This window comes from Podarcis erhardii (assembly GCF_964252035.2).
Source record: "Podarcis erhardii genome assembly, chromosome: Z".
Taxonomy (NCBI): domain Eukaryota; kingdom Metazoa; phylum Chordata; class Lepidosauria; order Squamata; family Lacertidae; genus Podarcis; species Podarcis erhardii.
In genome coordinates this window covers 592965-605444 of record NC_138504.1, presented here as the reverse complement: position 1 = coordinate 605444, position 12480 = coordinate 592965, and the positions used below count along the sequence as shown (strand labels likewise).

The 12480-nt window shown below is 48.8% G+C and overlaps 1 protein-coding gene and 1 long non-coding RNA gene across 5 annotated transcripts in view; one reads left to right on the top strand and one right to left on the bottom strand.

The window, feature by feature from the left end:
* The window catches only part of FHL1 (four and a half LIM domains 1), a 60420-nt gene extending 55364 nt beyond the window's left edge, over positions 1–5056 (top strand). For 3 of the 4 annotated variants that reach the window (XM_081846805.1, XM_081846806.1, XM_081846804.1), the window contains exons 5-6: positions 426–612; positions 1968–5056. In XM_081846805.1, coding sequence (XP_081702931.1) covers positions 426–612; positions 1968–2122 — 342 coding nt within the window. In that variant the 3' untranslated portion in view covers positions 2123–5056. The remainder of the gene's footprint in view (positions 1–425; positions 613–1967) is intronic. The other variant, XR_014152472.1, reaches the window with a different exon arrangement.
* A 185-nt stretch (positions 5057–5241) lies between these two features.
* LOC309333412 lies at positions 5242–6270 on the bottom strand. Its single transcript, XR_014152504.1, has 2 exons — positions 5560–6270; positions 5242–5505 (listed from the first exon to the last, which is right to left on the bottom strand). It is a non-coding gene; the product is annotated as an uncharacterized lncRNA (long non-coding RNA).
* Positions 6271–12480: the final 6210 nt, after the last annotated feature.

Here is a 12480-nt window from a genome sequence, read left to right as displayed (position 1 = left end):
TATTTACAATTATAATAAGGTTTTAAAATTTGGGGTAAGAATTTGTGGAATTAATTTAATTGGAAACGGAATACAAGAGGGGGAGGGGGGGAAGTCCTGGAAATATGTTAATGAAATTAAGTGTAAATTTTATGTTTCTTTTCTTTCTAACTTTCCTTTTTTATTCTGAAAACTTTAATAAATATTATTTAAAAAAAAATATTAAATTTTTTAATACAAATGGTCGTCAAATTAATTCAAATGAAACCCCCCCATCCATATATATATATATATTTTAAAAAATCATTGTCCACCCTGCTTTAAACAGAAGAGAGAACAGAAGAGAGAAAGCTTCCACAGGTGACACAGGGTTTGGGGCAGCTGGGACAAATGGTTCCCCAGGAGTCGAAGCAGTGCTTGACCTCTGACTTCCTTCCCCACTCCAGGCCATCACCTGTGGAGGGGTCGCCTACCAGGAGCAACCGTACCACTCCGAGTGCTTTGTGTGTGCCACCTGCTCCAAGAAACTGGGAGGGCAGCGCTTCACAGCTGTGGAGGATCAATTCTACTGCGTCGATTGCTACAAGTCCTTTGTGGCCAAGAAATGCAGCGGTTGCAAGAACCCCATCACAGGTGGGTCAGTGATGGGTCTGGAACAGGTGCCTGGAGGTGGTTGGAGGATGGGTGGCGCCTAACAGGTTGAGGTTGGATCCTGGCAAGGCAGCAGTCCTGTTGTGGGTGGGCGGGTGTGGGGGATTCCCTGGTCCTGAATGGGGCAACTGTGCCCCTGAAGGACCAGCTGCGCAGCCTGGGGGTGATCTTGGACCCAAGGAGGCAGAGGTCCATTTTGTCCAGGCCAGCTCCATCTGGGACGCAGGATGAGACCCCTCTCTGCCCAGAGTGGCGCATGCTCTGGTTATCTCCCGCTTGGACTACTGCAGTGGCAGCCCAACTCGGCCCTCCAGCTGTTTGGGGACTACAACGCCTATCGTCCCTGACTGCTGGTCCTGCGAGCTAGGGACAATGGGAGTTGTAGCCCCCAAACAGCTGGAGGGCCAAGTTCAGCTATCACTGGGATATAGGATATATCAGATTCTTCTGCTATAGGATACACAGGATATATATTCCGTTCCATTCATTCATATATTCAGTTCCATTCGTTCATTTGCTTCCCAAAAGAAGCTCGACAACTTTGATATGTCCAACGTCAATGGGTATATCACTGCCAGTTTTTTTATACTGGGAGTAGATCGCAGTCTCTTGAGAATTGGACATCCCTGGCCTAGCTCATAAGCAATTAAGTCAAGCATCCCCAAACTCGGCCCTCCAGCTCTTTTGGGACTACAATGCCCATCGTCTCTGACCACTGGTCCTGGGAACTAGGTATGATGGGGGTTGTAGTCCGAAAACAGTTGAAGGGCCAAGTTGGGCCATGCCTGATCTAGAGTAGTGGTGGCCAAACTTGGCCCTCCAGCTCTTTTGGGACTACAATGCCCATCGTCTCTGACCACTGGTCCTGGGAACTAGGTATGATGGGGGTTGTAGTCCGAAAACAGTTGGAGGGCCAAGTTGGGCCATGCCTGATCTAGAGTAGTGGTGGCCAAACTTGGCCCTCCAGCTATTTGAGGACTAAAATGCCCATCATCCCTGACCGCTGGTCCTGCTAGCTAGAGTTGTAGGCCAGGTTTGAGGAAGCCCACAAGTCTTGGGAGACCTGGGGGCGGGGCTCATTGGAGGGAAGCCCACCTACCTGTCCCCGAACTCCCCCACTCCTTCTTCCAGGCATAGGCAAACTCAGCCATCCAGCTGTGTTGGGGTTATAATTCCCATCATCCCCGACCACTGGTCCTGTGAGCTAGGGACGATGGGAGTTGTAGTCCCAAGACAGCTGGAGGGCCAAGTTTGCCTATGCCTGAATAAGTGACCTGTGTGCTTCCTTCTCCTTCCTTTCTAACCCTTCCCTCCCTGCTCCTCCTCTGAACCGGCAGGTTTCGGGAAAGGAACCAACGTGGTCAGCCATGAAGGCCACTCATGGCACGACTACTGCTTCAACTGCAAGAAGTGCTCGATCCCGCTGGCCAACAAGCCCTTCGTCTTCCACAGCGAGCAAGTCTACTGCCCCACCTGCGCCAAGAAGCTGTAAGGGGCAGAGCCAGGGGCAAAGGGGGTTGCGCGGCCTCACCTCTTCCCTGGAGGGGCTTGATCCGTGTGCTTGGAGAAAACCTGCCCACTCTCCTGCCCACATTTTAGGCTTCCCCATCCCCATCCTTAAGAGGTGCCCGGCATCTGCCCCCTCCCCATCTGACAGGTGGCATTCAATAAAAGCTCTGCCTTAGCATCCTACCTGCTGCTAACCTTGCTTAAAATCCCCCCCTTTTTAAAGGAAAGATCCTCTTATTTTCTTGCCATGCTTCGCAGGTGCCGGCCGAAGTTTAGGCTCAAGCTTTGCACATCCAAATGTACTTACTGATAACCAGGGTAGATTTGATTTAAATCATATATTCAGTAAGACTGGATTTCAATCACTAGTCAGGAAGACTTGATTTAAATCATTTTTTAAAAAAACAGAAAGGTTCAACCTCGCTGGGATCCTCTTGCCTTCTTGCCATGCTTTGTGGGTGCCGGCTGATGTTTCGGCTCAAGCTTCACACAACCAAATATACCGCACTTTCCTGTCTAGAAGACTCCCCCTTCTGTAAGATGCCCCCTATTTTGAGGGACTAAAAATTTCCAAAATTTGGGGGGGGGGTGTTGAGCTTTTTTTAGGGGGCGTTGCCACAAATTGCCTACCCGCTGTGGTCACCGATGGGTCTTTGCAGCCTGCGCTTTGAGTCTTATATAGAACCTCGTCTTCTACACGGAAAAGTACGGTACTTGCTGATAACTGAGCACATACAGCTAATTAGTCTTTTTCCATGTATAACATGCCCCCATGTACAGTCATACCTCAGGTTGAAGTAACTTCAGGTTAAACATTTTCGGGTTGCGCTCTGTGGCGACCCAGAAGTAACGGAGTGCGTTACTTCCGGGTTTCGCCGCTTCCGCAGACGCTCAAAATGAGGTCATGGGCACGTGGCTAATTGCGACCCACACACACGCAGACGCAGGTTGCGTTTGCTTCAGTATGCAAACGGGGCTCCAGAACGGATCCCGTTCGCATCCAGAGGTACCACTGTATAAGATGCCCCCTATTTTGGACTGGACTTAACTGTCAGGTGTCCTTTACCTTTATTTTGGGGGACTCAAAAATTAAGAAAATGGAGGGAGATTGCCCCCAGGTATAAGATTACCCCTCCCTTTTTTGCATTATTTTTTAGTAAAAAACAACAACACCTTAGTCTTATACAAGGAAAAGTATGGTAGGTTACTAACTTCTAAGTGAGCAGTAAGATGAGGGCTGAAATCACATGGCTGCTTTTGAAACGGAAATTTTTTGCTTTTCCTTCCTGGGGAGCAAAAGATTGGGAGAGAGTTTGAGGCCGTTTTAAAGGGTCACTCACTGACCCTTTAAAAGTCTAAACAGGGCTGCCTTCAGACATCTTGCTGATTTCGTTGAGATCTGATGGGAGAGGGTGCCACCACCAAGAAGGCCCTCTGCCTGTATTAAACTGAATCCTAGGGTGGGGTGGGAGGCAAAATGCTTGTGTGCTCTTCCATATCAAAAATCCCATGAAAGCCAGGAAATGGCCGGCCTGAGCCCTTCGCAACGTCAGTTTCCACAAGCAATGATGCCTTCATATTTGTTTGACAATGAAAAGCAGGGGTCAGCAAACTTTTTCAGCAGGGGACCAGTCCACGGTGCCTCGGATCTTGTGGGGGCTGGACTATATTTTTTTGGGGGGAAATGAACAAATTCCTATGACCCACAATTAACCCAGAGATGCATTTTAAATAAAAGGACACATTCTACTAATGTCAAAACATGCTGATTCCCAGACCATCCACCAGCCGGATTGAGAAGGCGATTGGGCCGGATCCGGCCCCCAGGCCTTAGTTTGCCTAGCAATGCCCTAGGTCAGGCACGTCCAACAGGTAGAGATCACTTTGGCTTCTCCCAAAAAGCTCAGCCACTTTTGTTTCCTAGCCAAAAAGTGGGCCATCAGATTAAGTTCCACTATATAGGACTGGGGATTCAGAACCCTTAACTGTGTTTTATATAATCAGCTTTTGATTATGTTCTGTGTATCTCACAACGTTCACTCAGTTCCATTAATTTATATATTCAGTTCCATTCATTCATTTGCTCCCTAAAAAAAAAGCTCAACCACCTTGGCCTCCCCAAAAAAGCTCCACAACTTTGATCCATCCAACAACAACGGGTGGATCACTGCCAGTTTTTTTTACACTGTGAGTAGATCACAGTCTCTTGGGAGCTGGACATCCCTGCCCTAGGTCAGGGTGTCAAACTCAAATTCATCGGGGGCCGCATCAGCAGTTTGGTCACCCTCATGCACTCAATATAAAAACAAGTGGAGGTTTCCTGTGCAGAACGGCCGGCACCACTAGAGGGCAGACGTTCTCTGGCTTGTAGGCTGCCGCGCATGCGCTGAAGAGGCGGCTTTCTTGTGTCAAAAAAAAAGCGAGAATAAAAGGTGAAGGGTGGCGGCCGCCGCCGGCTACATGGGCCGCATGACGAGGTCTGGCGGGCCGGATTCGGCCCGTGGGCCTTGTGTTTGACACCCGTGCCCTAGGTGATAGTATGTCAATATGTCACATGGTCCAGCCCAGAAACGTCTCCAGAAAACCTGGCCTTCGCAGATTAACACAATGAAACCCTTGATGCGCACGAAGGAATAAAACGCAAACGTTTGCAACACACAATTTCCTCCACCCATTCTTAGCTGATACTTGTATCTGTTATCACACCCAAGGTTGCGTCCAATGAAGTGTCTCATGGGGAATTAAAGGGAGGGGGGGGATTACGGAAATCTACGTGTGCTTGGTTCAAAACTGTATAAGAAGTAAGAAACGTCTCCCATTTGGAGTCTTCTCCTTTCCTCCTTGGCGAGACTGGCTTTGACCCTGCTGCCGCAGAAATCTCAAATAAAGGTCCAGCATCTTCGCTGCTTTGCTTCAACTTGCCTGGGTTTGTATTCCGTTTTTGCATGCCGGCCGCGGGAACCTTCACAGGTCCCATATGACAGGAGTCCCTTATTTTTCACCATTCCTGGAAGCCTCGTGTGGGAACATCAAACCATAGATGGACACCAGAGACAAAGTATGACAAACTAGTAACAAGAAAAAACTCAGAATGGATGAAAATGAGATCATAAGTATGGATATATGGTAAACAGGGCAATTCAGAAATGCTCAGATAAAAGTGATTACATCTGGAAGTCAGGGAGGGGGATGGGAGGAAGTCAAAGCTCAATTTGAGCAAAGATCTATGTGATGAAGAAATGTTATTTGGTTGTTATAAAGCAGGCATGTCCAGCAGGTAGATTATGACTGGATGTCTGTAGAGAAGCTCAACAACTTTGGCTCCCCTAAAAAAGCTCAACATTTAAAATGGTGCCTTCCTCCTCCCTAAAAAAGGTCAACAACTTTGACCTGAACCTCCCTAAAAAAAAAGTCACCCACTTAGACCTGAATCCCGTTTTTTAAAAAAGGGCTATCCTTCCTAAAAAAAAGCTCACCCACTTTGATCTGAATCCCAGAAAAGGGGGCAGATCACTGCCAGTTTAGATCGCAGTCTCTTGGGAGTTGGCCACCCCTGTTATAAAGGGAAAAAGAAAAAGAAATATTATTAAAAGAAAAAGAAAATGAGATCCATTATCCATAAGATAACCCCAACCAGGCGACAGGAGAAAAGAGAGAAATCTAAACCTCTAGTAGAAGCCCTAAAAGGAAACCCGATAGTGCACAGGTGGGAATTCCCAGAGGGCACCTCGTTCTTCTTTGAGGGGGAAAGGCGGATGTTCACAACGCCGAAAGACACTGAGAAATTTGGGACAAAAGCCACTTCTTTTCAGAGAAAGGCCCAATTGATTTTGTGCCTGATTTCCAAACATTCCTGTTCCGCAGACGAGGCTGTACCATGTCTATGGAACAGTCATGTAGAACAGGCACATCCAACAGGTAGATCACAATCTACTGGTAGATCGTGGGACTTTCCTGGTCGATCTCTGGCCCCTCAGGGATCTCCTTCCCCCCAGAATAAACAAGAACAAAAGGAATTAAAAAAAGCTCAACAACTACTGCTTCCTGCTATGTTCTGTGTACCGTATTTTTCGCCCTATAGGGCGCACCCGTCCATAGGACGCACCTCGTTTTTTGGGGGAGGAAATGAATAAAAAAATTTTATCCCCCCAGCTGTGGGGCTGGGGCAGGGGAAGCCCGAGCTTCCCCCTACCCCAGCCTCCAGAACAGGCTGCTATCCGCAAGCCTTGCGAGCCCGGTGGCAACTCCCGCCGGGCTCGCAAGGCTTGTAGACACCTGCGCGAAGCATGGGGCGCCCTCTGGTGGGCGCACCGTGCTTCGGGCTGCAGGCTGCTGCCCGCAAGCCTTGCGAGCCCGGCAGCAACTCCCGCCAGGCTTGCAAGGCTTGTGGATAGCTTCCTGAAGCCTGGAGAGCGAGAGGGGTCGGTGCACACCGACCCCTCTCGCTCTCCAGGCTTCAGCGAAAGCCTGCATTTGCCCCATAGGACGCACACACATTTCCCCTTCATTTTTGGAGGGGGAAAAGTGCGACCTATAGGGCGAAAAATACGGTATATCGCAAGGCTCATTCAGTTTCATTCATTCATATTTCCCGTTCCATTCATTCATATCTTCCGTTTCTTTCCTTCATTTGCTTCCTTAGAAAAAGCTCGTCAATGTTGGCTTCCGGAAAAAAGCCGGACAGCTTTGCCTTTCCAAAAAAAAGTGGCAACTTTGGCTTCATTTAGTTTCATTCATTTCATATCTTCAGTTTCATTTATTCATTGATTCCTAAAAAAAAAAAAAGCTCAACAACCACTGTGGCTTCCTAAGAAAAGCTGAAGAACTTTGCCTTTCCAAAAAAAGCCCGACGACTTTGGTTTCCTAAGAAAAGCTCCACAATTTGCCTTTCAAAAAAAAGCTCAGCAACTTTTGCTTCCGAGCAAAAAATGTGGACCATCAGATTTAGGTCCACCATTTGACTGTGGATTCAGGACCGTCAACTGTGTTTTATATAATCGACTTTAAATTAGGTTTTGTTTATCTCGCAATGCTCACAGTTCCATTCATTCATAAATTCAGTTCCATTCACTCAAAAAAAAAAAAAAAAAAGCTCAACAACTTCGATCTGTCCAACGACAATGGGTAGATCACAACCAGTTTTTTTTACACTGAGAGTAGATCACAATCTATTGGGAGTTGGAGACGTCCCTGATGTAGAACAATGACTGCTCCCTAAAGAGAGTATCTCTACTATTCAGCTTTTAGAGTTGGATCGCTGTACATCTGCCCCCCATTTCAAGAGGCTTCTCCCTCAAATTCAGGCTTGTTGAGAACCAGGGTGGATTTGACTTAAATCAAATCAATTTTAATCAGGATATAAATCACAATTTACCATATTTTTCGCTCTATAGGACACACCTTTTCCCCTCCAAAAATTGAGGGGAAATGTGTGTGCGTCCCATGGAGCGAATGCAGGCTCCTTGGCTTCAGCGATAGCCACGCTAAGCCTCCGAAGCGCAGAGGGAGCGCTCCCTCCGCGCTCCGGAGGCTTCGCATTACTTTCGCTGAAGCCTGGAGAGCGAGAGGCGTTGGTGCGCACTGACTCAAGGGCATCCTGATCAAATTTGCAGATGACACCAAACTGGGAGGGGTGGCTAACACCCCAGAGGACAGGATCACACTTCAAAATGACCTTGACAGATTAGAGAAATGGGCCAAAACAAACAAGATGAATTTTAACAGGGAGAAATGTAAAGTATTGCACTTGGGCAAAAAAAATGAGAGGCACAAATACAAGATGGGTGACACCTGGCTTGAGAGCAGTACATGTGAAAAGGATCTAGGAGTCTTGGTTGACCACAAACTTGACATGAGCCAACAGTGTGAGGCAGCAGCTAAAAAAGCCAATGCAATTCTGGGCTGCATCAATAGGAGTATAGCATCTAGATCAAGGGAAGTAATAGTGCCACTGTATTCTGCTCTGGTCAGACCTCACCTGGAGTACTGTGTCCAGTTCTGGGCAAAACAGTTCAAGAAGGACACTGACAAACTGGAACGGGTCCAGAGGAGGGCAACCAAAATGGTCAAAGGCCTGGAAACGATGCCTTATGAGGAACGGCTAAGGGAGCTGGGCATGTTTAGCCTGGAGAAGAGGAGGTTAAGGGGTGATATGATAGCCATGTTCAAATATATAAAAGGATGTCACATAGAGGAGGGAGAAAGGTTGTTTTCTGCCGCTCCAGAGAAGCGGACACGGAGCAATGGATCCAAACTACAAGAAAGAAGATTCCACCTAAACATTAGGAAGAACTTCCTGACAGTAAGAGCTGTTCGACAGTGGAACAAGCCAAGACAGCGAGTGGGATGGATCCTGCTCGCTGTCTTGGCTTGTGCCATAGCCGCGCGCAACCCCTCCGGCAGGGAGAGGTTGCGCGCGGCTAAAGAGGAAGCCAAAGCAGCGAGTGGGATCCATCCCGCTCACTGTCTTGGCTTGTGCCATAGCCGCGTGCAACCCCTCCGACAGGGAGAGGCTGCGCGGGGCTAAAGAAGCCATAGCCACGTGCAGCCTCTCCCTGTCAGAGGGGCTGTGCACGGCTATTCCTGAAGCCTTCTGAGCGCAGCGCAAGTTCCCGCTGCGCTCCTCAGGCTTCGGGTTCCTTTTGCTGAAAGGAACCTGAAGCCTCCAGAATGCAGCGGGAACTTGCGCTGCGCTCCAAAGGCCTTCAGGCGGCTATCCCTGAAGCCTGGAGAGCGAGAGGGGTCATAGAATCATAGAATCGTAGAGTTGGAAGAGACCACAAGGGCCATCGAGTCCAACCCCCTGCCAAGCAGGAAACACCATCAGAGCACTCCTGACATATGGTTGTCAAGCCTCTGCTTAAAGACCTCCAAAGAAGGAGACTCCTCTACCCCACTAACCAGGTCATCAACATTGGTTAGGACCAGATCTAAAATGGCTGTTCCTCTTGTTGCTTCTCCCACTTTCTGGACAATGAAGTTGTCTGCAAGGCCAGTGAGGAATCTGTTTGACCTTATGCTCTTGGCTGAGTTTGACATCCAACAAATATCCGGGTAATTGAAGTCCCCCATTACTACTATCTCCCTTCCTTTTGCATGCTTGGCCATCTGTTCCAGGAAGCCATCATCTATGTCCTCCGTTTGGCTTGGGGATCTATAGTAAACTCCCACAATGAGGTCCCTGTTATTCTTCTCTCCCTTAATTTTGACCCAAATGCTCTCACTTTGGCTTTGAGGTTCTAAATCTCGGATCTCTTCACAGGTATACACATCCCTGACATATAACGCCACTCCTCCTCCTTTCTTGTCTGGTCTGTTTCTCTGAAATAGATTGTATCCCTCCATTATTACATTCCAGTCGTGGGACTTATCCCACCAGGTTTCAGTGATGCCTATTATGTCATATTTAGTTTGCTGTACCAAGAGCTCAAGCTCATCTTGTTTATTTCCCATGCTTTGCGCATTAGTGTACAGACATTGAAGTCCATTACTCATTCCCCCGTGTCTCTTATTTAAGGATTTTTTCCTCCCACCACTAGGTCTGCGTGCTGTTTGCTCCATTTGGTCTATGACATTTGGATGATCATCTTCATCAATTGATAGACTCCTACCTTCAGGAGCACTGTCTCCCTCCCCCACATTAGTCAGTTTAAAGCCCTCCTGATGAGGCTTCTGAGATTTTTGGCAAAAACATTCCTCCCAACCGTTGTGAGTTGCAGCCCATCGCTTGCCAGAAGTCCATCTTCAAGAAACTGCTGTCCATGATCTAAGAATCCAAACCGTTCCTGTTTACACCATTTGCGAAGCCAGCTGTTCACTTCCACTATTTTTCCCTCTCTCCCTGGGCCACGTCGTTCAACTGGGAGGACAGATGAGATGACAATTTGTGCATTTAATTGCTTCAATTTCCTGCCCAGAGCCTCGTAGTCTCTTTTCATCTTCTGGAGGCTATTGCTTCCAGTGTCATTGGTTCCCACATGAACCAAGAGGAAGGGGTATTTGTCAGTGGGTTTTATGATTCCTTGCAGTCGTTCAGTTACATCTTGGATCTTAGCCCTGGGGAGACAGCACACTTCCCAAGACATCTTGTCAGGCCCACAGATCACTGCTTCTGTTCCCCTCAGTAGGGAATCCCCTATCACCACTACACGCCTCCTCTTAGGTTTGGTCGGGGTTCTTCCGTGAGCTGTCCGTTCCAAGGTCGCCTGGACATTCCCTGAGGTCTGACTTTGCTGTTTGTCTTCATATACCTGATCGACTGTAATGAGGGAGAGATCCTCAAATGGAGTCTGCTCTTCGTCTTCCATGCTAGGGGAGAGGACCTCAAAGCGATTGTGTATTTCTAAACAATCAGAGCGAACCCTGGGCCTCCTACTTCTTTGAGTCACGTTTCTCCATATATCTGGCTCCTGTGTTGGTGAACTAGCCTCCTCCTTGGTGGAGACGGTGTGCTCTGTTGCTTCCAAGAAGAGCTCCAGCTCTCTAATTCTTTGGAGCGTAGCTACACGTTCCTCCAGTTGCTGGACTTTGTCTTCTAAGAGGGCAATCAACATGCAATTGCTGCAGGTAAAGCTGCCTGCAACCTTTGGCAAGATGGCAAACATTGTGCAGGAACCGCAGGCGACTGCAGCTGTTCCCTCACCCTCCATCTTGAGAACGTGTCTTTGGGGGTGGCTACAGCGGTCCTCCATCATAAAAAGCATGAAGACAGGACAAATAACTCCCCCCCAAAAAACCTAGGTCTCCCCCAACAAACGTTTGAGACTAGCTCCCCTAAATCTAAAAGATGGATCAAACTGCCCTGCAAGCTCTGATAAGCTCCTCCCACAGCTAATCACCTGCCTCAACAGAAACCCTGCCCCCTCTGACCTTTGCACAGGGAGAGCAGCTAATCAGCCACAAAGAAACATACACACAAGAAAACCCTTTTTGCTCCTTCTTCAGCTGCTGCCCTGCCCTGAAAAGAGTGATCATACAAAAATACATTTTGTTTCAACCTAAGGCACCGCTCTAAAATATTTGGGAATGGCAAAAAGGTTTGGGAAAGGGCAGAGGATGAGATGGAAAGGGGGCTGGATCTCTAGTTCCCAACTGCAATCCCAAGAAATGGGGCATCGTGCCAGTATGAACATCTGCCCTGAAAGCCGAGGGGTCACTGATCTGGGAAGCCACTCTTTATAGAATAAATTATTATTATTAATCTTTTGACAAGGGACACCTAGCGATTCAGGACTGGAGGACAAGGACACAGCTGCCGTTCTCTCTTAGTCACAGGCTTCATCCCTTATGCCAGTGATGGCATAAAGGCCCAGATTGGCCATCACTGCTTTACACAGAACACTGTCCAAGGGCTGGAGGCTAAATAGGTTGCTTTATGCCAGTCATGGCCAAACTTGGCCCTCCAGCTGTTTGGGGACTACAACTCCCATCATCCCTAGCTAACAGGACCAGTGGTCAGGGGTGGTGGGAATTGTAGCCCCCAAACAGCTGGAGGGCCAAGTTTGGCCACCACTGCTTGACACAAACAGCAGAGGCAAGCAGCGAGGTCAAACGAAGAGAAGGACAGAATAATTAATGAAGACAAAAACAAACTGTCAGAGCTGCCCAAGGTCCCAGCTCACAGAGGACCAACGCCAGGTCGTTGTTATATACAAAAGTCTTTATTGAAGTTCAGTCTCTATTTCAAAGCCGTGGGGCGCGCAGCTCTATGTCTTAAACCCTAGACCGCCGAAGCTCCGTCTGAATCTCCTCCCCTCTGATACCAGTTTAAGACTCTAGCCCTGCTCCACCTCTTCCTCTGCTCTCTCCTCCTCTGGGTCCTCCTGTCTGCTGGGGCATTCCCCTTTCTGGACTCTTCTGACGCTGAGTCCCCTGACTCCTCCCCCTGCCTCCGGCGGGCTTTAGGACCTGGTTCCCAATCCGGGTTCTCTGCTGTCCCGCGCGCCTGTACATTTGAACTTGGCGCTCGCACCCAGCCAGTGACCTTCCTCCTGACCATTACACTGCTTCTGTCACTGCTTCCCTCTTCCAGGAGGCTAGCTGGACCTGACCTCCCCTCCGTTCCCTGACTCTCCGATGGAGGCGTGGTCAGCCCTGACTCATCTTCTCTCCCTGCTGGGGGAGACGCTGCCCCCGATACCTGGGACTCTTCCCCCCCACTACGCTCTGGTGGGGAAGCTGGTCCTGATCTCCAACTGCTGCTCTGGGAGTCCCCGCTGGCCCCTTGCTTCTGGAGTGTCCCCCTTGGGACCCCCCTTGCCCTGGCCACCGGCGCCCCCTTCTGTGAATCTTCTGATTTGCTGGAGAGGCTCATGGAATCTCTCGGGCCACTGTCATCTTCTC